General features: G+C 47.7%; 1 protein-coding gene and 1 long non-coding RNA gene across 2 annotated transcripts in view; one reads left to right on the top strand and one right to left on the bottom strand.

Moving 5' to 3' along the window:
- The window catches only part of wdfy3 (WD repeat and FYVE domain containing 3), a 238,341-nt gene that overhangs the window by 109,225 nt on the left and 102,314 nt on the right, over positions 1-26,802 (bottom strand). Inside the window, exons 20-22 of the mRNA XM_052479726.1 lie at positions 20,942-21,182; positions 6,764-6,864; positions 2,520-2,738 (exon numbers count right to left, since the gene is read on the bottom strand). Coding sequence (XP_052335686.1) covers positions 2,520-2,738; positions 6,764-6,864; positions 20,942-21,182 — 561 coding nt within the window. The remainder of the gene's footprint in view (positions 1-2,519; positions 2,739-6,763; positions 6,865-20,941; positions 21,183-26,802) is intronic.
- On the top strand, positions 24,017-25,408 carry LOC127911841 (uncharacterized). Its single transcript, XR_008079615.1, has 3 exons — positions 24,017-24,313; positions 24,378-24,505; positions 25,046-25,408. It is a non-coding gene; the product is annotated as an uncharacterized LOC127911841 (long non-coding RNA).

Genomic DNA, 26,802 nt, shown 5'->3' on the forward strand with positions numbered 1-26,802 from the left:
GAGAAGAGGGAGAGAGGATGGGTTGAGAAGGGAGAGAGGAGGGAGGTTGAACGGGTAGAGGATGGGTAGAGGAGGGGGAGAGAGGATAGGTAGAGGAGGGAGAGAAGTGGGAGAGAGGATAGGTAGAGGAGGGAGAGAGGATAGGTAGAGGAGGGAGAGAGGATGGGTAGAGGAAGGAGAGAGAGGATAGGTAGAGGAGGGAGAGAGAGGATAGGTAGAGGAGGGAGAGAGGAGGGAGAGAGGAGGGAGAGAGGAGGGAGAGAGGAGGGAGAGAGGAGGGAGAGAGGATGGGTAGAGGATGGGTAGAGGAGGGAGAGAAGAGGGAGAGAGGATGGGTTGAGGAGGGAGCGAGGAGGGAGGTTGAACGGGTAGAGGATGGGTAGAGGAGGGGGAGAGGATGGGTAGAGGAGGGAGAGAGGATGGAGAGAGGAGGGGGGTTGAACGGGTAGAGGATGGGTAGAGGAGGGAGAGAGGAGGGAGAGAGGATGGGTAGAGGAGGGAGAGAGGAGGGAGAGAGGATGGAGAGAGGATGGGTAGAGGAGGGAGAGAGGAGGGGTAGAGGAGGGAGAGAGGAGGGGTAGAGGAGGGAGAGAGGATGGAGAGAGGAGGGAGAGAGGAGGGAGAGAGGATGGGTAGAGGAGGGAGAGAGGATGGGTAGAGGAGGGAGAGAGGATGGGTAGAGGAGGGAGAGAGGATGGGTAGAGGAAGGAGAGAGGATGGGTAGAGGAAGGAGAGAGAGGATAGGTAGAGGAGGGAGAGAGAGGATATGTAGAGGAGGGAGAGAGAGGATATGTAGAGGAGGGAGAGAGGATAGGTAGAGGAGGGAGAGAGGAGGGAGAGAGGATGGGTAGAGGAGGGAGAGAAGAGGGAGAGAAGAGGGAGAGAAGAGGGAGAGAGGATGGGTTGAGAAGGGAGAGAGGAGGGAGGTTGAACGGGTAGAGGATGGGTAGAGGAGGGGGAGAGAGGATAGGTAGAGGAGGGAGAGAAGTGGGAGAGAGGATAGGTAGAGGAGGGAGAGAGGATAGGTAGAGGAGGGAGAGAGGATGGGTAGAGGAAGGAGAGAGAGGATAGGTAGAGGAGGGAGAGAGGAGGGAGAGAGGAGGGAGAGAGGAGGGAGAGAGGAGGGAGAGAGGAGGGAGAGAGGGATGGAGAGAGGATAGGGAGGAGGGGGAGAGGAGGGGTAGAGGAGGGGGAGAGGAGGGGGAGGAGGGGTAGAGGAGGGGTAGAGGAGGGGGGAGGGGGGGAGAGGAGGGGGAGAGGAGGGGAGAGGAGGGGTAGAGGAGGGGGTAGAGGAGGGGTAGAGGAGGGGAGAGGATGGGAGAGGAGGGAGAGAGGAGGGGTAGAGGAGGGGGAGAGGAGGGGTAGAGGAGGGAGAGAGGATGGGTAGAGGAGGGAGAGAGGAGGGGTAGAGGAGGGAGAGAGGAGGGAGAGAGGAGGGGTAGAGGAGGGAGAGAGGAGGGAGAGAGGATGGGTAGAGGAGGGAGAGAGGACGGGTAGAGGACGGGTAGAGGATGGGTAGAGGATGGGTAGAGGACGGGTAGAGGAGGGGTAGAGGACGGGTAGAGGATGGGTAGAGGATGGGTAGAGGATGGGTAGAGGAGGGGTAGAGGAGGGGGAGAGGAGGGGAGAGGAGGGGGAGAGGAGGGGGAGAGGAGGGGGAGACGAGGGAGAGAGGAGGGAGACGAGGGAGACGAGGGAGAGAGGAGGGAGAGAGGATGGGTAGACGAGGGAGAGAGGATAGGTAGAGGAGGGAGAGAGGAGGGAGAGAGGAGGGAGAGAGGAGGGAGAGAGGAGGGAGGTGGAAGGGTAGAGGAGGGAGAGAGGATGGGGAGAGGAGGGAGAGAGGAGGGGGAGAGGAGGGAGAGAGGAGGGAGAGAGGGTGGGTAGACGAGGGAGAGAGGATAGGTAGAGGAGGGAGAGAGGAGGGAGAGAGGAGGGAGAGAGGATGGGTAGAGGAGGGAGAGAGGAGGGAGAGAGGAGGGAGAGAGGAGGGAGGTTGAACGGGTAGAGGAGGGAGAGGAGGGAGAGAGGGAGAAGACACCTCACTGAAGTCATCTACTGTGGAAGAGGGAAGGATGTTGTTCACATGATAACACAGCAGTGTTTAAGTAGGGGTTGAGATTGGGTAGGAAGTCATTCACTGTGAAAGGAAAAGGCAATGTTGTGTGAACGTTGTAAAAAACATTGTGTATTTGTGGTATAAGGGTTGGGTACGTGTGGTAGAGGGAGGACAGTATTGGTTTGCAGAGTCGAGAGCAGCGCTCGAATGAACCAGTGTGTGTGTGTGTGTGTGTGGATGTTTTTTCACTAAATTATTTACAGAGACTGTGTGAATTATGTAGAGATGTTAATCTGGGGAAGGGAGTGATTCCAGTACGAGATTATTCATCAGGTTTACAAACCTCTAAACCAGGAACAATATTTCAGTTTGGGTAAAGGGTGTGAGTGCACGTGTACACCTGTGTGTATGAGTGTGTTTTCCTGCGTCCTTGTGTGTGTGTGCGTGCGTGCGTTCGTACCGTAGCTCTGCAGCAGCTCCTCCTTGGTGGACACCGTCAGGGACCGGTCCTTAGCAGACAGAACCACGGCCAGACAGATATAGTGTTGTTCTGAGGATGTGGCCCGTCGGACCACTGTCAGCAGACGGACAGGGTGGGTGTGGGGGGCAGAGCTGAACCTCTCCACACAGAACCACGTAGAGTAGCTTAGACCAGACGGAGGGGGGAACAGACGCTCTCCTACACGGAGGGAGGGAGAGAGCTGGTTAAATTAATGAGCTAATGATAACACGAGGATGAGAATTAATGAGCCTTCATACATGAGGATGAGAGAGACATAGGAGAGGAGAGAGGGAGAGGAAAGAGGGAGAGGAGAGAGGCGTGTGGGAGAAGAGAGAGGTGAGAGAGAGAGGCGAAAGGGAGAAGAGAGAGGTGAGAGAGAGGCGAAAGGGAGAAGAGAGAGGTGAGAGAGGCGAAAGGGAGGAGAGAGAGGAGAGAGATAGGAGAGAGGGGCAAGAGAGAGGGGTGAGAGGGAGAAGAGAGAGTGGTGAGAGGGAGAGGAGAGAGGGAGAGGAGAGAGGGGCGAGAGGGAGAGGAGAGAGAGGGGCGAGAGGGAGAGGAGAGGGAGAGGCGAGAGGGAGAGGAGAGAGGGATGAGAGGGAGAGGAGAGAGAGAGAAAGAATAGGAGAGAGAGGGCGAGAGGGAGAGGAGAGAGGGATGAGAGGGAGAGGAGAAATGTAAAAAGAGAGAGAAAGAATAGGAGAGAGAGGGGAGAGAGAGGGGTGAGAGGGAGAGAAGAGAGAGGGGCGAGAGGGAGAGAGGATAGGAGAGAGAAGGGCGAGAGGGAGAAGAGAGAGAGTGATGAGAGGGGAGAGAGAGGGGTGAGGGAGAGGAGAGAGAGGTGCGAGAGGGAGAGGAGAGAGGGATGAGAGGGAGAGGAGAGAGGAGGAGAGAGGGAGAAGAGAGGGAGAGAGAGGGGAGAGAGAGGAGAGGGGCGAGAGGGAGAAGAGAGAGAGAGGAGAGGGATGAGAGGGAGAGGAGAGAGGGAGAAGATAGAGAGAGAACAGAGGGAGGGAGAGAGAGAGAACAGAGGGAGAGAGAGAGAGAGAGAGAGGGAGAGGAGAGAGAGAGAACAGAGAGAGATAGAGAGAGAGATGAGAGGGAGAGGAGAGAGAGAGAAAGAATATAGAAATATAGAAATCTTTGTTTTCAGAATAAAAATCAAAAATAGAAAAGGAGAAAAGCACAGAGAGACAAACAGAAAGGGAGAGAGGGGAGGGAGAGAGAGAGGATGAGAGGGAGAGAGGGAGAGGGGGAGAGAGGGAGAGAGAGAGAGAGAGAGAGAGAGAGAGAACAGAGAGAGAGAAAGAGAGAGGGATGAGAGGGAGAGGAGAGGGGCGAGAGGGAGAAGAGAGAGGGATGAGAGGGAGAGGAGAGAGGGATGAGAGGGAGAGGAGAGAGGGATGAGAGGGAGAGGAGAGAGGGTGGTCCTTCTGTAGCTCAGTTGGTAGAGCATGGCACTTGTAACGCCAGGGTAGTGGGTTCGATCCCCGGGACCACCCATACATAGAATGTATGCACACATGACTGTAAGTCGCTTTGGATAAAAGCATCTGCTAAATGGCATATATTATTATATTTATTATATTAAGAGGGAGAGGAGGCTGAGCTGTGCATATCCTCTGGATGTCTGCTTTAGCGTCTGGGTCTGTACATCAATAATGATTATTATTGTTTAGGTCCACGGAGTATATGATCGGCACAACCGGGGCCTGGTTGGGTTAACGGGCAGACTGGGTTAACGGGCAGACTGGGTTCACGGGCAGACTGGGTTAACGGGCAGACTGGGTTAACGGGCAGACTGGGTTAACGGGCAGACTGGGTTAACGGGCAGACTGGGTTAACGGGCAGACTGGGTTAACGGGCAGACTGGGTTAACGGGCAGACTGGGTTAACGGGCAGACTGGGTTAACGGGCAGACTGGGTTAACGGGCAGACTGGGTTCACGGGCAGACTGGGTTCACGGGCAGACTGGGTTAACGGGCAGACTGGGAGGGCAGACTGGGAGAGGGAGACTGGGTTAACGGGGACTGGGAACGGGCAGACTGGGTTCACGGGCAGAGGGTTCACGGGCAGACTGGGTTAACGGGCAGACTGAGACGGGCAGACTGGGTTCACGGGCAGACTGGGTTCACGGGCAGACTGGGTTCACGGGCAGACTGGGTTCACGGGCAGACTGGGTTCACGGGCAGACTGGGATCACGGGCAGACTGGGTTCACGGGCAGACTGGGTTCACGGGCAGACTGGGATCACGGGCAGACTGGGTTCACGGGCAGACTGGGTTAACGGGCAGACTGGGTTCACGGGCAGACTGGGTTAACGGGCAGACTGGGTTCACGGGCAGAGGGTCACGGGCAGACTGGGTTAACGGGCAGACTGGGTTCAGGGCAGACTGGGTTCACGGGGATGAGTTCAGGGCAGACTGGGGGCTAAGGGCAGTGCATATCCTCTGGATGTCTGCTTTAACGGGCAGACTGGGTTCACGGGCAGACTGGGTTCATCAGACTGGGTTAACGGGCAGACTGGGTTCACGGGCAGACACGGGCAGACTGGGTTCACGGGCAGACTGGGTTCACGGGCAGACTGGGTTCACGGGCAGACTGGGTTAACGGGCAGACTGGGTTCACGGGCAGACTGGGAGGAACCAGACTGGTTCGATGAATGAAGTAGCCCTGATGACGTCATACTACTACACTGAACAAACAAATATAAACGACAACGTGCAAATATGTAAACAATGTTACCGAGTTACAGTTCATATGAGGAAATCATTCACTAGAAATAAATTCATTAGGCCCTAATCTCTGGATGTCACATGACTGGGAATACAGATATGCATCTGTTGGTCACAGAGACCTTATTAAACAAAATCGTAGCGGCGTGGATCAGAAAACCAGTCAGTATCTGGTGTGACCATTTGCCTCATTCAGCGTGACACATCTCCTTCACATAGAGTTGATCAGGCTGTTGTTTGTGGCCTGTGGAATGTTGTCCAACTCTTCTTCAATGGCTGTGAGAAGTTGCTGGATATTGGCGGGAACTGGAACACGTTGTCGTACACGTCGATCCAGAGCATCCCAAACATGCTCAATGGGTGACATGTCTGGTGAGTATGCAGGCCACGGAAGAACTGGGACATTTTTAATTTTGAAACTTAATCAAATCCAATTGTAGTTGTCACATGTACGGAATGCAACAAGTGTAGACCTTACAAATTGTCCATGTGGCTGTTTGATTATCTGTTCAGCAGTCTTATGGCTTGGGGGTAGAAGCTGTGAAGGAGCCTTTTGGACCTAGACTTGGGGCTCCGGTACCGCTTGCCGGAAGGGGGCAGAGAGAACAGTCTATGAGACTTGGGTGACTTGAGTCTTTGACCCTTTTTAGGACCTGAATGTCAGGAAGCTCAGCCCCAGTAATGTACTGGACCATATGCACTACCCTCTGTAGTGCCTTACGGTTGGATGCCAAGCAGTTGCCATAACAGGCAGTGATGCAACCGGTCAGGATGCTCTCGATGGTGCAGCTGTATAACTTTGAGGATCTGGGGACCCATGCCAAATCTTTTCAGTCTCCTGAGGGGGAAAAAACATTGTTGGGTCCTCTTCAGGACTGTCATGTGTGTTTGGACCATGATAGTTTGTTGGAACCAAGGAACTTGAAACCCTCCTCCCTATAGGATGTCTCATCGTTGTCGGTGATCAGGACTACCACCTTTGTATCATCAGCAAACTTAGTGTTGGAGTCGTGCCTGGCCATGCAGTTGTGGGTGAACAGGGAGTACAGGAGGGGACTGAGCACGCACCCCTGGGGGGCTCCAGTGTTGAGGATCAGCGTGGCAGATGGGTTGTTACCTACCCTTACCACCTGGGGGCAACCCGATATTGACCTGCTAGCTAGAGGATATAACCTAGGCTAAGTTTAGGTTGTAGTATTATTGACCTGCTAGCTAGAGGATATAACCTAGGCTAAGTTTAGGTTGTAGTATTATTGACCTGCTAGCTAGAGGATATAACCTAGGCTAAGTTTAGGATGTAGTATTATTGACCTGCTAGCTAGAGGATATAACCTAGGCTAAATTTAGGATGTAGTAATATTGACCTGCTAGCTAGAGGATGTAACCTAGGCTAAGTTTAGGTTGTAGTGATATTGACCTGCTAGCTAGAGGATGTAACCTAGGCTAAGTTTAGGATGTAGTGACACTGACCTGCTCCAATCCCAGAGACCACGGCGCCATCGCTGACTCCTCCTGTGTTGGCATTGTTAGAGGGAGCGTTGTGAGGAGCCAGGCTTGGCTGGAACAGACACCTAGAGACAGGAGGAACATACAGTATATTAAATTACTAAATCTAATATAATCTGATACACAGTACACTGAGGGTAAAAAACATTAAGAATATGAATTTTCCCTCATAACAGGCCGTCATTGTAAATATGAATTTGTTCTGAACTGGCTTGCCTAGTTAAATAACGGTTAAATAATATATATATATATTTTTTAAACAGCCTCAATTGGTCGGGGACATGGACTCTACAAGGTGTTGAAATCGTTCCACAGGGATCCCGGCCCATGTTGACTTCAATGTTTCCCACAGTTGTGTCGAGTTGACTCAATGTCCTTTGGGTGGTGGACCGTTCTTGATCCACACAGGAAACTGTTGAGCGTGAAAAACCCAGCAGTGTTGCAGTTCTTCACACAAACCGGTGCGCCTGGAACCTACTACCATACTCTGTTCAAAGGCACTTAAATCTTTCGTCTTGCCCCATTCACCCTCTGAACGGCACACATACAAAATCCATGTCTCAATTGCCTCTAGGCTTAAAAAGTCATTCTTTAAACAGTCTCCTCCCCTTCATCTACTCTGATTGATGTGGATTTAACAAGTGACATCAATAAGGGCTTTCACCTGGTCAGTGTATGTCAAGGAAAGGGCAGGCGTACTTAATGTTTTGTCCACTCAGTGTAATATATAATCTAGAGGGAGCATTATGAAGGGGCCAGACTGGGCAGGAACAGACACCTAGAGATATAATCTAGAGGGAGCATTAGAGATATAATCTAGAGGGAGCATTAGGGATATCATCTAGAGGGAGCATTAGGGATATAATCTAGGGGGAGCATTAGAGATATAATCTAGGGGGAGCATTAGAGATATAATCTAGAGGGAGCATTAGAGATATAATCTAGAGGGAGCATTAGAGATATAATCTAGAGGGAGCATTAGAGATATAATCTAGAGGGAGCATTAGAGATATCATCTAGAGGGAGCATTAGAGATATCATCTAGAGGGAGCATTAGAGATATAATCTAGAGGGAGCATTAGAGATATAATCTAGAGGGAGCATTAGAGATATAATCTAGAGGGAGCATTAGAGATATAATCTAGAGGGAGGATTAGAGATATAATCTAGAGGGAGCATTAGAGATATAATCTAGAGGGGAGCATTATGAAGGGACTGTTTTAAGTAGGTATGGATTTTTTTTTTAAAGTCACTGTGGGGAAACCACAAAAGTAAAATCCTTAAATTCATCTTTTAAAAAAAATATATATATATATATATATTTTTACACGTCAAAATGAATTCTCCCCCAGTTCCACCCTCGATTTAGTTTGACACTAACTGCATCCAACAGGAGTCCAGACCAAAAAAAAACACAAAAAAAGAGCTGTCATGTCTGCTCAGCGTTTGCTTCACAACTCCTAGCTTTATTACCGCTAGTGGAGACAGAACGAAAAGAGAATAGACAGAACTCTTTTTCTTCACAGACTTCACAAAGTCAATGACAGGATCTTAGCTTCTACGAAACATGTGACTAAGTTAGACTCCTAGACCTCGGCTAGTTGTTATTTTCTGTCAACCTGGACATATCAGCAGGCTCAGGGACGACTGGCAACCCGAGGGTTTTGTAGGCTAGCTTTAGAAATGCACCATTTTTCCTCTCTGTGGCAAAATGTGTAGAATTGCCGGAAATGAACTCTAATAAATGTATTTTTCTCTCTCCGTTGTCAAGAGGGAGGGCCACTGAAATGTTTTGCTCGCAAAGGGGGTCCCCCTCAACAGACTTAGACTCGGGCCGTCTCTGACTGCATGTGTGGGTATGGATGTGGGTACGCAGACCCACAATCCACTGCAGACCCACAAGCCACTGCAGACCCACAAGCCACTGCAGACCCACAAGCCACTGCAGACCCACAAGCCACTGCAGACCCGCAATCCACTGCAGACCCGCAAGCCACTGCAGACCCGCAAGCCACTGCAGACCCGCAAGCCACTGCAGACCCGCAAGCCCCTGCAGACCCGCAAGCCACTGCAGACCCGCAAGCCACTGCAGACCCGCAAGCCACTGCAGACCCGCAAGCCACTGCAGACCCGCAAGCCACTGCAGACCCGCAAGCCACTGCAGACCCGCAAGCCACTGCAGACCCGCAAGCCACTGCAGACCCGCAAGCCACTGCAGACCCACAAGCCCCTGCAGACCCACAAGCCACTGCAGACCCACAAGCCACTGCAGACCCACAAGCCCCTGCAGACCCACAAGCCACTGCAGACCCACAAGCCACTGCAGACCCACAAGCCACTGCAGACCCACAAGCCACTGCAGACCCACAAGCCACTGCAGACCCACAAGCCACTGCAGACCCACAAGCCACTGCAGACCCACAAGCCCCTGCAGACCCACAAGCCACTGCAGACCCACAAGCCACTGCAGACCCACAAGCCACTGCAGACCCCTCATGAGTTTAGAGCACTCACCCCCTTCCAAGTTGCCCATCCCTGAGCTATCTGTTCTTTCTCTCTCTCAACATGAAAACATTGTTGTCGTCGTCACCCTGAATACCCACTTTGGGGATTTATGGTCTAACCTTCTGACAAAATCTCGAGGAAGAATGAAAGGAACGGTGTCAAATTGTAACGCGAATGTCAAACAGCGTTCTGACGAAGTAAAAGAGTAAAACTATTAAAGTATTAAAAGAGCAGTAATGGAATTGGAAAACACAAAAAAGACCAGGACCTCATTTATAACCGTGGCGGAAGATATACACAAAAATATTTGCGTTTAAAAAAAATGTTTGTTTTTTTTAAGACAACATACGGACAAAAATGTTGATTTCTAAACCTGCTGTGTTCCCTGTTATAATCAGACCTGTCCTAAACCTGCCGTGTTCCCTGTTATAATCAGACCTGTCCTGAAACTGCCGTGTTCCCTGTTATAATCAGACCTGTCCTAAACCTGCCGTGTTCCCTGTTATAATCAGACCTGTCCTGAACCTGCCGTGGTCCCTGTTATAATCAGACCTGTCCTAAACCTGCCGTGGTCCCTGTTATAATCAGACCTGTGCTAAACCTGCCGTGGTCCCTGTTATAATCAGACCTGTCCTAAACCTGCCGTGGTCCCTGTTATAATCAGACCTGTCCTGAAACTGTGAATGAGCATAAAACTGAACCCCCCCCTACCCCTCATCCCATCATTCACCTTTTAAGGTGACAATAACACCCTTGTTTGCTGTATACTTTGGAAGTATTGGAATTAAGCAGTTTTCTACAGGAAATAGCGATGGCGAACGTGACCAAATGTCTTTGGGGGCAGAAATTTGCTCTAAGACTATCTGACAGACAAAAAAAAAACGGTTGCTGTAAAAAAAGATTGTTTGAATTGGGCCTAATGTTTTGCATTGACTTTTCCCCTCTCATTTATATGAAGCACTGAATCTTTTGTCTGCTGACACACTGACACACTACAATGGAAAAGATCAACTGTCTGTTTATCACGGAAATGTAAAAAAAATATTAGCCTAAGAAATAGATGCCTATTTATAATTATTTAAAAAAACGCAATGATGGGCCTCCCGAGTGGCGCAGTTGTCTAAGGTACTGCATCGCAGTGCTAGCTGTGCCACCAGAGATTCTGGGTTTGAGTCCAGGCTCTGTCGTAGCCGGCCACGACTGGGAGGTCCCATGGGCGACGCACAATTGGCCCAGCGTCGTCCGGGTTAGGGAGGGTTTGGCTGGTAGAGATATCCTTGTCTCATCACTCACTAGCGACTCCTGTGGCGGGCCGGGCGCAGTGCACGTGGACCAGGTCGCCAGGTGTACGGTGTTTCCTCCGACACATTGGTGCGGCTTGGTTGGGTTGTGTTTCGGAGGACGCATGGCTCTCGACTTTCACCTCTCCCGAGTCAGTACAGGAGTCGGTATCTGGTGTGACCACCATTTACCTCATGAAAACCAGTTCATATCTGGTGTGACCACCATTTGCCTCATGCAGAGCGATATCCTTCAGAGTTGATATTTAATGGCTTTGCGAAGTTGCTGGATAATTGGCAGGAACTGAAACATGCTGTCGTACACGTCGATCCAGAGCATCCCAAACATGCTCATTGGGTGACATGTCTGGTGAGTATGCAGGCCACCGAAGAACTGGGACATTTTCAGCTTCCAGGAATTGTGTACAGATCCTTGCGACATGGGGCCGTAAATTATCATGCTGAAACATGAGGTGATGGAGGCGGATGAATTTGCACGACAACAATGGGCCTCAGGATCTCCTCACGGTATCTCTGTGCATTCGAATTTCCATTGATTGAATGCAATTGTGTTCGTTGTCCGTAGCTTACGCCTGCCCATACCATAACCCCACCGCAACCATGGGGCCCTCTGTTCACAACGTTGACATCAATAAACCGCTCGCCCACACGACGCCCTACACCGCTGTCTGCCATGGACAGTTGAACCCGGGAATCATCCGTGAAGAGCACACGACTACAGTGTACCAGTGACCATCGAAGGTCAGCATGTTGCCCACTGAAGTAGGTTATGACGCCCAACTGCAGTCAGGTCAAGATCCTGGTGAGGACGACGGGCGGATGAGCTTCCCTGATATGGTTTCTGATAGTTTCTGACAGAAAACTCACAGTTTCATCAGCTGTTTGGGTAGCTGGTCTCAAGACGATCCAGCCAAATAAAGAAGTCGGATGTTGAGGTCCTGGGCTGACGTGGTTACTTACACGTGGTCTGCAGTTGTGAGGCACGTCTGATGTACTGCCAAATTCTCTAAAGCGACGATGGAGGCGGCTTATGGTAGGACGCACGGTTTCTAAATGAGGCCCCTGGGCCCCTCCCTCCTCTGTGGTTTGCTAATAACCATCACTATCTACAGAAACAACAGTGTCTCTTGAATACACACAAGTTTGTACTCCCTATTTACACACACCGACTGGTCCCGTGTGTGTTGTGACAGACCAGTTAATGACGCCCCAACCATTTAGTACCAACCTACCAGCTGCCCCAGAACTTTCCCTATATGAGCCAGCTGTGTGTGTGTGTGTGTGTGTTGGGGGATGGGTCCTAATAGGGGCTGGGGTATTAATATTTCATAGTGACAGATGGGGTAGAGGGGAAGGGGTGTGTGCGCGGTGTGTTGAACAAAAGTGGGACAGTGCCTGTTTGCTTCCAGAGACAACATGTACTATTCTGACGCAGCTGGGCACAGCGGGATGGAGATGGGGTTGGACTGGATGACTTTAACCATAGAAATAAATAATAACAATAATAATAATAGCGAGCAGCAACAAGGGATAACAAAGCAAGCACTCTATCATGTAGGAAGTACGGAGCATTCAGGAAGTATTCAGACCCCTTGACTCTTTCCACATTTTATTTACGTTACAGCCTTATTCTAAAATGGATTTATTTTTATTTTTATGTCCTCATCAATCTACACGTAATACTACATAATGACAAAATGAAAACAGGTTTTTATACATTTTTCCAAATTAATAAAATATTTAAAAATTTAAAAACAGAAATACCTTATAAGTATTCAGACCCTTTGCTTTGAGACTCGAAATTCAGCTCAGGTGCATCCTGTTTCTATTGATCAATTTGATTGGAGTCCACCTGTGGTAAGTTCAACTGATTGGACATGATTTGAAAAGGAACACACCTGTCTATATAAGGTCCCACAGTTGACAGTGTATGTCAGAGTAAAAAACCAAGCCATGACGTCACAGGAATTGCCCATATAGCTCAGAGACAGGAATGTGTCGAGGCACAGATCTGGGGAAGAATAACCAACGGCGCTGACGGAGATAGTATTTGTAGTATTTGTAGTATTTTTATTTATTTTTATGTACCATTTCTTACATAATTAGCTCAGGAAATGCTTTGTGTCATTACATACAGCCGGGAAGAACATTTGGATATTAGAGCGGCTGTAACTCACCAGAACTACCAGCATTACGACCAGGAATACGACTTCCCCGGAGCAGCTCCTGTGTTCACTCTCCCCAGAGCAATTGAACTTATTCCAGAGGCCTACCCAAAACATCAACAGGGGAGGAGGCACTCGAGGCAGCCTGCTGGTTCGACTTAGGAGGCCCGCACACCCCCCCCCACCGCTTCCGAGTATATTACTCGCTAATGTTCAGTCTTTGGGTAACAAAGTTGATGAGCTTAGAGCAAGGATTTCTTTCCAGAGAGACATCGGGGCCTGTAACATACTTTGTTTCACGGAAACACGGCTCTCTCGGGAGACTCTGTCGGAGTCAGTAAAGCCAGCAGGATTCTCAGTACATCACGCAGACAGGAATACATATCTCTCCGGGAAGCAGAAGAGCTTTAATGATTAATGACTCTTGGTTCTAGGCACATACAGGAACTCGAGTCATTTTGTTCACCTGACCAAGAATACGTCACAATTAAATGCCGACCATATTATCTCCCAAGAGAATTCTCCTCCGTCACCGTCAAGACCGTTTACATCCCACCTCAAGCCGAAACCTCGGCGGCACTCAAAGAACTTAAAACTGTACACCACAAACCACAGCATTTATGTGAGCTGGGGATTTTAACAAAGCAAATCTGAGGACTGAAATTCTATCAACATGTTGACTGTCTTACTCGCACTACTAAGACTCTCGGCCATTGCTATTCAAACTTCCGGAATGCTTACAAGGCCCTCCCCCACCCTCCTGTCGGCAAATCTGACCACGGCTTCAGAAACTCAAACAGGAAGTGCCCGTGCTTCGTACTACTCAACGCTGGTCTGACCAATCAGAATCCACGCTTCAGGATTGTTTTGATCACGTGTACTGGGATATGTTCCATGGCGTGCAAAAATAATCTTGACGCATACACGGATACGGTGACTGAGTTCATAAGGAAGTGGTGAGGAGATGTAGTACCCACTGTGACTATTAAAACCTACCCTAACCAGAAACTGTGGATAGACGGTAGTATTCACGCGAACCACCACATTTAACAATGGCAAGGCGACTGGTAACATGGCAGAATATAAACAGTGTAGTTATTCACTCCGCAAGGCAATGAAACAATCAAACAAAGCTAAACGTCAGTATAGAGACAAAGTTGAGACACGAGACGTATGTGGCAGGGACTACAGACAATCACGGACTACAAAAGGAAAACCAGCCACGTCACCGAGACCCACGTTTTGCTTCCAGACAAAGCTAAACACTTCGCACACTTTGCGGATAAACCAGTACCGCCGCCACCGTCCTTCTCCGTGGACGACGTGAGTAAAACATTTAAACGCGTTAACCCTCGCAAGGCAACCGGTCCAGACGGCATCCCGACGGCATCCCGAGCCGCGTCCTCAGAGCGTGCGCAGACCAGCTGGATGGAGTGTTTACGGACATATTCAATCTCTCCCTATCCCAGTCTGCTGTCCCCACATGCTTCAGGATGGCCACCATTGTTCCTGTACCCAAGAAGGCAAAGGTAAGTGAACTAAATGATATCGCATCGTAGCACTCACCTCTGTCATCATGAAGTGCTTTGAGAAACTAGTCAAGGATCATATCACCTCTACCTTACCTTACACCCTAGATCTACTTCAATTTGCTTACCGCCCCAATAGATCCACAGACGATGCAATTGCCATCACACTGCACACTGCCCTATCCCATCGGTACAAGAGGAATAACTATGTAAAAATGCTGTTTATTGAGTATCGCTCAGCATTCAACACCATAGTACCCTTCAAGCTCATCATTAAACTCGAGGACCTGGGTCTGAACCCGGCCCTGTGCGACTGGGTCCTGGACTTCCTGACGGGCCGCCCCCCAGGTGGTGAAAGTAGGAAACAACACCTCCACTCTGATGATCCTCAACACTGGGTCCCCACAAGGATGTGTGCTCAGCCTCTTCCTGTACTCCCTGTTCATCCACGACTAGGTGGCCATGCACGCCTCCAACTCAATCATCAAGTTTGCAGACGACACAAAAGTAGTAGGCTTGATTACCAATGATGACGAGGGACATTCAACGTCTTGACGCATACACGGATAGGAGATGATCGTGGACTTCAGGAGAGGGTGCACCCCCCCTTCCTACATCGACGGGAACGCAGTGGAGAAGGTGGAAAGCTTCAACTTCCTCGGCGTACACATCACTGACAAACTGTCATACTATCCAGGTCTGTGCCCAAACAGTTTGAGCTTCTACTTCCAAAATCCACCTTTCCAGAAACAAGTCTCTCACCGTTGCTGCTTGCTATAGGCCCCCGTCAGCCCCCAGCTGTGCCCTGGACACCATATGTGAATTAGGTTAGGTGACCTAAACTGCGATATACTTAACACCCCGGCCGTCCTACAATCTAAGCAAGATGCCCTCAATCTCACACAAATTATCAAGGAACCTACCAGGTACAACCCTACATTCGTAACCATGGGTAGCCTCTTAGATACCATCCTGACCAACCTGCCCTCTAAATACACCTCCGCCATCTTCAACCAGGATCTCAGCGGTCACTGCCTCATTGCCTGCGTCCGTAATGGGTCCGCGGTCAAACGACCACCCATCATCACTGTCAAACGCTCCCGAAAACACTTCAGCGAGCAGGCCTTTCTAATCGACCTGGCCCGGGTATCCTGGAAGGATATTGACCTCATCCCGTCGGTAGAGGATGACTGGTTGCTCTTTATAAGTGCTTTCCTCACGATCTTAAATAAGCATGTCCCATTCAAAAAGAACAGATATAGCCCTCGACTCCACACTTGACTGCCCTTGACCAGCACAAAAACATCCTGTGGTGTTCTGCATTAGCATCGAACAGCCCTCGCATTATGCAACTTTTCAGGAAAGTAAGCAACCAATATACACAGTCCTGTAACGCTAATTACAAAAAGTTTTGGGATACTGTAAAGTCCATGAAAAAAAAGGGCTCCTCCTTCCAGATGCCCACTGCACTGAAGCTAGGAAACACTGTCACCACCGATACATCTACGATAATCGATCATTTCAATAAGCATTTTTCCACAGCTGGCCATGCTTTCCACCTGGCTACCCCTACCCCTACCCCGGCCAACAGCTCCAAAGATTGGAAAGCTGCCGCGGTCATCCCCTTCTTCAAAGGGGGAGACACTCTAGACCCAAACTGTTACTGACCTATATCTATCTTACCCTGCCTTTCTAAGGTCTTCGAAAACCAAGTTAACAAACAGATCACCGACCATTTCGAAACCGTACCTTCTCAGCTATGCAATCTGGTTTCAGAGCTGGTCATGGGTGCACCTCAGCCACGCTCAAGGTCCTAAACAATATCATAACCGCCATAGATAAAAGATAGTACTGTGCAGCCGTATTCATCAACCTGGCCAAGGCTTTCGACTCTGTCAATCACCGCATTCTCATCAGCAGACTCAATAGCCTTGGTTTCTCAGATGACTGCCTCGCCTGGTTTACCAACTACTTCTCAGACAGAGTTCAGTGTGTCAAATCGGAGGGCCTGTTGTACGGACCTCTGGCAGTCTCTATGGGGGTGCCACAGGGTTCAATTCTCGGGCCGACTCTTTTCTCTGTATATAACAATGATGTTGCTCTTGCTGCTGGTGAATCTCTGATCCACCTCTATGCAGACGACACCATTCTGTATACTTCTGGCACTTCTTTGGACACTGTGTTCACAAACCTCCAAACGAGCTTCAATGCCATACAACTCTCCTTACGTGGCCTACAAGTGCTTTTAAATGCTAGTAAAACTAAATGCATACTCTTCAACCGATTGTTGCCTGCACTCACCCGCCCGACAAGCATCACTACTCTGGACGGTTCTGACTTAGAATATGTGGACAACTACAAATACCTAGGTGTCTGGTTAAACTGTAAACTCTCCTTCTAGACTCACATTAAGCATCTCCAGTCTCCATTAAGCATCTCCAATTAAATCTAGAATTGGCTTCCTATTTCGCAACAAAGCATCCTTCACTCATGCTGCCAAGCATACCCTCGTAAAATGGACTAACCTACCGATCCTTGACTGTGGCGATGTAATCTATAAAATAGCCTCCAACACTCTACTCAGCAAACTGGATGCAGTCTATCACAGTGCCATCCGTTTTGTCACCAAAGCCCCATATACTACCCATCACTGCGACCTGTACGTTCTCGTTGGCTGGCCCTCGCTACATACTCGTCGCCAAACCCACTGGCTCCAGGTTATCTATAAGTCTTTGCTAGGTAAAGCCCCGCCTTAACTCACTGGTCACCATAGCAGCACCCACCCGTAGCACGCGCTCCAGCAGTTATATTTCACTGGTCACCACCAAAGCCAATTCCTGCTTTGGCCGACCTCGTCCCCACATTGTCATTTATCTTGTTGCTCTTTTGCACCCCAGTAGCTCTACTTGCACATCATCGTCTGCACATCTATCACTCCAGTGTTAATGCTAAAATGTTAATGCTAAAATACCTCCCGAATCTTCTACATTTACTACATATATTTTTCTATTTGTCTTTTCTTTTGTGTTATTGACTGTACGTTTGTTTATGTGTAACTCTGTGTTGTTGTTTTTGTCACACTGCTTCACTTTATCTTGGCCAGGTCGCAGTTATAAATGACAACTAGTTCTCAACTGGCCTACCTGGTTAATAAATAAAGGTGAAATAAAAAATGTAAATAAACATTGTTCGTCCAGATATATATATATATAGTCTTAAGACTTTCCTTTTTTTTTTTTTTTTTTTCTCTCGAAATGACAGAGAGAGTTTACAGACAACTGCTGTAAAGCTTGTGAACGTCGTAGAGCCCAAACACACGGTCGTGTTGGTGAGAGTCTCATCTTTATCCGTTTGTAGCTCACAAAGGTTTCTTGGTTTTAGAGAGACTATATTTAGTGACCGTTTCCTTGTCCAGATCCTCTTGTGTAGAAAAAGACAGCTTTCACAAGCCCACGGAATAGACGCCGACTTTATATCGGCGGAAAGAAGGCGATTGAGCTGCATCCAGCTAATCTATATTCAAAATGACATCACCGTGCGGCGAGAACCGTTCAGAGTTAATAACTCCAGGATTACTAGAACGGGTAACAGAGAGAACCCTTTCAGAGAGAACCCATGTGGTTTTATACTTTTCCATTACAACCATTACAATTACCCCCCCCCGTCCTACGATTTCTCCCTCCACTGGTGTGTGTGTGTGTGTGTGTGTGTGTGTGTGTGTGTGTGTGTGTGTGTGTACGCATGTCAGAGTCCGCCTGTGTGTGTGTGTATTATTGAGAAAAGAAATCTGCCCAATTTTATGCTGTGGCAGAGACAGGTGTTCCTGACAGAAATAACCTCCCTGCTGGGACAGAGACAGGTGTTCCTGATATAAATAACCTCCCTGCTGGGACAGAGACAGGTGTTCCTGATATAAATAACCTCCCTGCTGGGACAGAGACAGGTGTTCCTGATATAAATAACCTCCCTGCTGGGACAGAGACAGGTGTTCCTGACAGAAATAACCTCCCTGCTGGGACAGAGACAGGTGTTCCTGATATAAATAACCTCCCTGCTGGGACAGAGACAGGTGTTCCTGATATAAATAACCTCCCTGCTGGGACAGAGACAGGTGTTCCTGATATAAATAACCTCCCTGCTGGGACAGAGACAGGTGTTCCTGACAGAAATAACCTCCCTGCTGGGACAGAGACAGGTGTTCCTGACAGAAATAACCTCCCTGCTGGGACAGAGACAGGTGTTCCTGATATAAATAACCCCTGCTGGGGCAGAGACAGGTGTTCCTGATATAAATAACCTCCCTGCTGGGACAGAGACAGGTGTTCCTGACAGAAATAACCTCCCTGCTGGGACAGAGACAGGTGTTCCTGATATAAATAACCTCCCTGCTGGGGCAGAGACAGGTGTTCCTGATATAAATAACCTCCCTGCTGGGACAGAGACAGGTGTTCCTGACAGAAATAACCTCCCTGCTGGGACAGAGACAGGTGTTCCTGATATAAATAACCTCCCTGCTGGGACAGAGACAGGTGTTCCTGATATAAATAACCTCCCTGCTGGGACAGAGACAGGTGTTCCTGACAGAAATAACCTCCCTGCTGGGACAGAGACAGGTGTTCCTGATATAAATAACCTCCCTGCTGGGACAGAGACAGGTGTTCCTGATATAAATAACCTCCCTGCTGGGACAGAGACATGTGTTCCTGATATAAATAACCCCCTGCTGGGACAGAGACAGGTGTTCCTGATATAAATAACCCCCTGCTGGGACAGAGACAGGTGTTCCTGACAGAAATAACCTCCCTGCTGGGACAGAGACAGGTGTTCCTGATATAAATAACCTCCCTGCTGGGGCAGAGACAGGTGTTCCTGATATAAATAACCTCCCTGCTGGGACAGAGACAGGTGTTCCTGACAGAAATAACCTCCCTGCTGGGACAGAGACAGGTGTTCCTGATATAAATAACCTCCCTGCTGGGACAGAGACAGGTGTTCCTGATATAAATAACCTCCCTGCTGGGACAGAGACAGGTGTTCCTGATATAAATAACCTCCCTGCTGGGACAGAGACAGGTGTTCCTGACAGAAATAACCTCCCTGCTGGGACAGAGACAGGTGTTCCTGATATAAATAACCTCCCTGCTGGGACAGAGACAGGTGTTCCTGATATAAATAACCTCCCTGCTGGGACAGAGACATGTGTTCCTGATATAAATAACCCCCTGCTGGGACAGAGAGAGGTGTTCCTGATATAAATAACCCCCTGCTGGGACAGAGACAGGTGTTCCTGACAGAAATAACCTCCCTGCTGGGACAGAGACAGGTGTTCCTGATATAAATAACCCCCTGCTGGGACAGAGACAGGTGTTCCTGATATAAATAACCCCCCTGCTGGGACAGAGACAGGTGTTCCTGACAGAAATAACCTCCCTGCTGGGACAGAGACAGGTGTTCCTGATATAAATAACCTCCCTGCTGGGACAGAGACAGATGTTCCTGATATAAATAACCCCCTGCTGGGACAGAGACAGGTGTTCCTGATATAAATAACCTCCCTGCTGGGACAGAGACAGGTGTTCCTGACAGAAATAACCTCCCTGCTGGGACAGAGACAGGTGTTCCTGATATAAATAACCTCCCTGCTGGGACAGAGACAGGTGTTCCTGATATAAATAACCTCCCTGCTGGGACAGAGACAGGTGTTCCTGACAGAAATAACCTCCCTGCTGGGACAGAGACAGGTGTTCCTGACAGAAATAACCTCCCTGCTGGGACAGAGACAGGTGTTCCTGATATAAATAACCCCCCTGCTGGGACAGAGACAGGTGTTCCTGATATAAATAACCTCCCTGCTGGGGCAGAGACAGGTGTTCCTGATATAAATAACCTCCCTGCTGGGACAGAGACAGGTGTTCCTGATATAAATAACCCCCTGCTGGGACAGAGACAGGTGTTCCTGACAGAAATAACCTCCCTGCTGGGACAGAGACAGGTGTTCCTGATATAAATAACCCCCCTGCTGGGACAGAGACAGGTGTTCCTGATATAAATAACCCCCCTGCTGGGGCAGAGACAGGTGTTCCTGATATAAATAACCTCCCTGCTGGGACAGAGACAGGTGTTCCTGATATAAATAACCTCCCTGCTGGGACAGAGACAGGTGTTCCTGATATAAATACCCCCCCTGCTGGGACAGAGACAGGTGTTCCTGACAGAAATAACCTCCCTGCTGGGACAGAGACAGGTGTTCCTGACAGAAATAACCTCCCTGCTGGGACAGAGACAGGTGTCTCAGGTTTGAAATCTCAGTTGGAGGATTCAGAGAATCAGAAGGAAATTACACGGAATTACACGGAGGGATTTCTGGAAATATCAGGGAATTTTAGGAACATTTTGTAACCACAACAGCGAATAAAAGAAATGTGTGTATACCCAAAAGCCCTGTGTGTGTGTGTCTCTGTGTGTGTGTGTGTGTGTGTCAGTGTGTGTGTGTGTGTCTGTGTATGTGTGTGTGTGTGTGTCGGTGTGTGTGTGTGTGTGTGTCTGTGTGTGTGTGTCTGTGTGTGTGTCCTGTGTGTGTGTGTGTGTCTGTGTGTGTGTGTCTGTGTGTGTGTGTCTGTGTGTGTGTGTGCGTCTTCTCACCCAAAGCCCTCCAGCGAGGTGTCAAACTCCACGAAGGCCGGAGTGACGGCCGAGCCGTGAAGGCGGATGTCGTGGGGCGTTGTCATGGAGACCAGGCACTTGACGCGTGTGAGCGGCACGGTGCTCCCCTCGGCCGAGCGCACCAGGCTACGGCTGATTCGGTACTGACTGTTGTCTTCACCAGCCGCTGGGAACACCGTGTCGGGACCAAAACAGCCCTCCATCGATATAGTCATAGAGTCTGTGGGACACGAGATGAAATGTTAAAACACACCTCATCTGCTACAGGGAAGCATTGAAACAGAGTCTGAGAGTAGAGGAAGGAGGTACTATTAGACTATTGAAACAGGGCCTAGGAGTAGAGGAAGGAGGTACTAATATACTATTGAAACAGGGCCTGGAGTAGAGGAAGGAGGTACTATTAGACTATTGAAACAGGGCCTAGGAGTAGAGGAAGGAGGTACTATTAGACTATTGAAACAGGGCCTAGGAGTAGAGGAAGGAGGTACTATTAGACTATTGAAACAGGACCTAGGAGTAGAGGAAGGAGGTACTATTAGACTATTGAAACAGGGCCTATGAGTAGAGGAAGGAGGTACTATTAGACTATTGAAACAGGGCCTAGGAGTAGAGGAAGGAGGTACTATTAGACTATTGAAACAGGGCCTGAGAGTAGAGGAAGGAGGTACTATTAGACTATTGAAACAGGGCCCAGGAGTAGAGGAAGGAGATACTATTAGACTATTGAAACAGGGCCTAGGAGTAGAGGAAGGAGGTACTATTTAGACTATTGAAACAGGGCCTGAGTAGAGGAAGGAGGTACTATTAGACTATTGAAACAGGGCCTAGGAGAGGAAGGAGGTACTATTAGACTATTGAAACAGGGCCTGAGAGTAGAGGAAGGAGGTACTATTAGACTATTGAAACAGGGCCTAGGAGTAGAAATGAGGTACTATTAGACTATTGAAACAGGGCCTAGGAGTAGAGGAAGGAGGTACTAATATACTATTGAAACAGGGCCTGGAGTAGAGGAAGGAGGTACTATTAGACTATTGAAACAGGGCCTAGGAGTAGAGGAAGGAGGTACTATTAGACTATTGAAACAGGGCCTAGGAGTAGAGGAAGGAGGTACTATTAGACTATTGAAACAGGGCCTAGGAGTAGAGGAAGGAGGTACTATTAGACTATTGAAACAGGGCCTAGGAGTAGAGGAAGGAGGTACTATTAGACTATTGAAACAGGGCCTATGAGTAGAGGAAGGAGGTACTATTAGACTATTGAAACAGGGCCTAGGAGTAGAGGAAGGAGGTACTATTAGACTATTGAAACAGGGCCTGAGAGTAGAGGAAGGAGGTACTATTAGACTATTGAAACAGGGCCCAGGAGTAGAGGAAGGAGATACTATTAGACTATTGAAACAGGGCCTAGGAGTAGAGGAAGGAGGTACTATTATTAGACTATTGAAACAGGGCCTGAGTAGAGGAAGGAGGTACTATTAGACTATTGAAACAGGGCCTAGGAGTAGAGGAAGGAGGTACTATTAGACTATTGAAACAGGGCCTGAGAGTAGAGGAAGGAGGTACTATTAGACTATTGAAACAGGGCCTAGGAGTAGAGGAATGAGGTACTATTAGACTATTGAAACAGGGCCTAGGAGTAGAGGAAGGAGGTACTATTAGACTATTGAAACAGGCAGGGCCTAGGAGTAGAGGAAGGAGGTACTATTAGACTATTGAAACAGGCAGGGCCTAGGAGTAGAGGAAGGAGGTACTATTAGACTATTGAAACAGGGCCTAGGAGTAGAGGAAGGAGGTACTATTAGACTATTGAAACAGGGCCTGAGAGTAGAGGAAGGAGGTACTATTAGACTATTGAAACAGGGCCTAGGAGTAGAGGAAGGAGATACTATTAGACTATTGAAACAGGGCCTAGGAGTAGAGGAAGGAGGTACTATTAGACTATTGAAACAGGGCCTGAGAGTAGAGGAAGGAGGTACTATTAGACTATTGAAACAGGGCCTAGGAGTAGAGGAAGGAGGTACTATTAGACTATTGAAACAGGGCCTAGGAGTAGAGGAAGGAGGTACTATTAGACTATTGAAACAGGGCCTGGGAGTAGAGGAAGGAGGTACTATTAGACTATTGAAACAGGGCCTAGGAGTAGAGGAAGGAGGTACTATTAGATTATTGAAACAGGGCCTAGGAGTAGAGGAAGGAGGTACTAATAGACTATTGAAACAGGGCCTAGGAGTAGAGGAAGGAGGTACTATTAGACTATTGAAACAGGCAGGGCCTAGGAGTAGAGGAAGGAGGTACTATTAGACTATTGAAACAGGGCCTAGGAGTAGAGGAAGGAGATACTATTAGACTATTGAAACAGGGCCTAGGAGTAGAGGAAGGAGGTACTATTAGACTATTGAAACAGGACCTAGGAGTAGAGGAAGGAGGTACTATTAGACTATTGAAACAGGGCCTATGAGTAGAGGAAGGAGGTACTATTAGACTATTGAAACAGGGCCTATGAGTAGAGGAAGGAGGTACTAATATACTATTGAAACAGGGCCTAGGAGTAGAGGAAGGAGGTACTATTAGACTATTGAAACAGGGCCTAGGAGTAGAGGAAGGATATCATGTTTAGCTATTGAGAGAAAATGAGGTAATTTTCCATTTGGAAAATATCCCATTACAGTGAGGGAAGGACAATTTAGAGATTGATGTTACAGCTAAATAACCATTCCCACATTGCAAACATTCCCTTACTAAATAGACAACATTAATCAAACATGATCATTAGTCTGACAAACTCAGGCTTTCCCGTTATACTTTGACAAGACTGGCGGTTTACATGAAATTACCCAGAGGCTGTAAATTGAGCCTAATTGGGAATTAAGATAGTTAAGACATTAACTTTTACGGAAGGTAGTGCTGAGCGATTAGTGCTTTTTTGAGGTCCTTTCGGTTTGGTTATAAAAAAATATATATGTTTTTCCCGAATTTGGTTTTGTTAATTTTTGTTGTTGCATTAAATGCATTATGAAATAATTACGTTATAATGATTGCAGAGCTTTTTAATGGAAATTCCAAAGACCAAAAATAGTGAACATTCAATTGCCAAAACATTGAAAATGTTCCATTGTCTCTGTCAGGTCCACGTTGGGTAGACATCAATAGAGAAACAGGAAATTACTATGAAATTATATTTCAGTTGTGTATATTACTTAGTTTTTATGTCATGACTTTATTCATGTTCATTCCTCAAAGTCATCATCTCTGCTCAGGCAATATCAGCCAGCCAGCCAGACCATCTAGGTTATCTCTGTGCTCTCCTTAAAGTCATCATCTCTGCTCAGGCAATATCAGCCAGACCATCTAGGTTATCTTTGTGCTCTCCTTAAAGTCATCATCTCTGCTCAGGCAATATCAGCCAGACCATCTAGGTTATCTCTGTGCTCTCCTTAAAGTCATCATCTCTGCTCAGGCAATATCAGCCAGACCATCTAGGTTATCTCTGTGCTCTCCTTAAAGTCATCATCTCTGCTCAGGCAATATCAGCCAGACCATCTAGGTTATCTCTGTGCTCTCCTTAAAGTCCTCATCTCTGCTCAGGCAATATCAGCCAGACCATCTAGGTTATCTCTGTGCTCTCCTTAAAGTCATCATCTCTGCTCAGGCAATATCAGCCAGACCATCTAGGTTATCTCTGTGCTCTCCTTAAAGTCATCATCTCTGCTCAGGCAATATCAGCCAGACCATCTAGGTTATCTCTGTGCTCTCCTTAAAGTCATCATCTCTGCTCAGGCAGTATCAGCCAGTCAGCCAGACCATCTAGGTTATCTCTGTGCTCTCCTTAAAATCATCATCTCTGCTCAGGCAGTATCAGCCAGTCAGCCAGACCATCTAGGTTATCTCTGTGCTCTCCTTAAAGTCATCATCTCTGCTCAGGCAGTATCAGCCAACCAGCCAGACAGATCATCTAGGTTATCTCTGTGCTCTCCTTAAAGTCATCATCTCTGCTCAGGCAGTATCAGCCAGACCATCTAGGTTATCTCTGTGCTCTCCTTAAAGTCATCATCTCTGCTCAGGCAGTATCAGCCAGACCATCTAGGTTATCTCTGTGCTCTCCTTAAAGTCATCATCTCTGCTCAGGCAATATCAGCCAGACCATCTAGGTTATCTCTGTGCTCTCCTTAAAGTCATCATCTCTGCTCAGGCAGTATCAGCCAGACCATCTAGGTTATCTCTGTGCTCTCCTTAAAGTCATCATCTCTGCTCAGGCAATATCAGCCAGACCATCTAGGTTATCTCTGTGCTCTCCTTAAAGTCATCATCTCTGCTCAGGCAATATCAGCCAGACCATCTAGGTTATCTCTGTGCTCTCCTTAAAGTCATCATCTCTGCTCAGGCAGTATCAGCCAGTCAGCCAGACCATCTAGGTTATCTCTGTGCTCTCCTTAAAGTCATCATCTCTGCTCAGGCAATATCAGCCAGCCAGACCATCTAGGTTATCTCTGTGCTCTCCTTAAAGTCATCATCTCTGCTCAGGCAATATCAGCCAGACCATCTAGGTTATCTCTGTGCTCTCCTTAAAGTCATCATCTCTGCTCAGGCAGTATCAGCTATAAAAAAAATTAAAAAAAATGGAAATCAAGTAATTGAACTGACGTCAGTCAATTAGTTGTTTAATAACAGAAAGATCTAAATTAAATTTAAGTTTAATTACTCAGCACTGACGGACAAATTCACCTCAGGTAATTATCTGAAGGTGATTAGTCAAGGTCTAGGAAGCAGCCCACATAACATCGTCGGTTTAGGTTGCAGCGACATTTCAATAACGTTACAATAAGCTCCTTCTGGTGTGCAATCGTGAAGGATTACCGTCTCCAGAACGTCATTTCCACTGGCAATTAAAGCTAGAGAAAGCTCATCTCCTGGCGAAAACCCCTCAATCTATTCTCCACTACAGTAACTGACTGGATACAACCGAATGGATCAACTAACAGCAGGAGGATAAAAGGAAAAATAATTTGCTGGAAGGAGTAATTTGTTGGCCTTTTCAAACTGCACGTCTTTCCTCCTGTCCATCTCGCCCTGCAGAAAAACTTTCTGGTAACACTTTCTATGACGCACACACACATAATGCCTTATTCTACATCTATAAAGCCTTATTCTGCATCTATAAAGCCTTATTCTGCTTCTATAAAGCCTTATTCTGCATCTATAAAGCCTTATTCTGCATCTATAAAGCCTTATTCTGCTTCTATAATGCCTTATTCTGCATCTATAAAGCCTTATTCTGCATCTATAAAGCCTTATTCTACATCTATAAAGCCTTATTCTGCATCTATAAAGCCTTATTCTACATCTATAAAGCCTTATTCTGCTTCTATAAAGCCTTATTCTGCATCTATAAAGCCTTATTCTGCATCTATAAAGCCTTATTCTGCTTCTATAAAGCCTTATTCTGCATCTATAAAGCCTTATTCTGCATCTATAAAGCCTTATTCTGCATCTATAAAGCCTTATTCTGCATCTATAAAGCCTTATTCTGCATCTATAAAGCCTTATTCTGCATCTATAAAGCTTTATTCTGCATCTATAAAGCCTTATTCTGCACCTATAAAGCCTTATTCTGCACCTATAAAGCCTTATTCTGCACCTATAAAGCCTTATTCTGCATCTATAAAGCCGTATTCTGCTTCTATAAAGCCTTATTCTGCATCTATAATGCCTTATTCTGCATCTATAAAGCCTTATTCTGCATCTATAAAGCCTTATTCTGCATCTATAATGCCTTATTCTGCATCTATAAAGCCTTATTCTGCTTCTATAAAGCCTTATTCTGCATCTATAAAGCCTTATTCT

The sequence above is a fragment of the Oncorhynchus keta genome, chromosome 25 (assembly GCF_023373465.1).
Source record: "Oncorhynchus keta strain PuntledgeMale-10-30-2019 chromosome 25, Oket_V2, whole genome shotgun sequence".
In the NCBI taxonomy this organism is placed as follows: Eukaryota; Metazoa; Chordata; class Actinopteri; order Salmoniformes; family Salmonidae; genus Oncorhynchus; species Oncorhynchus keta.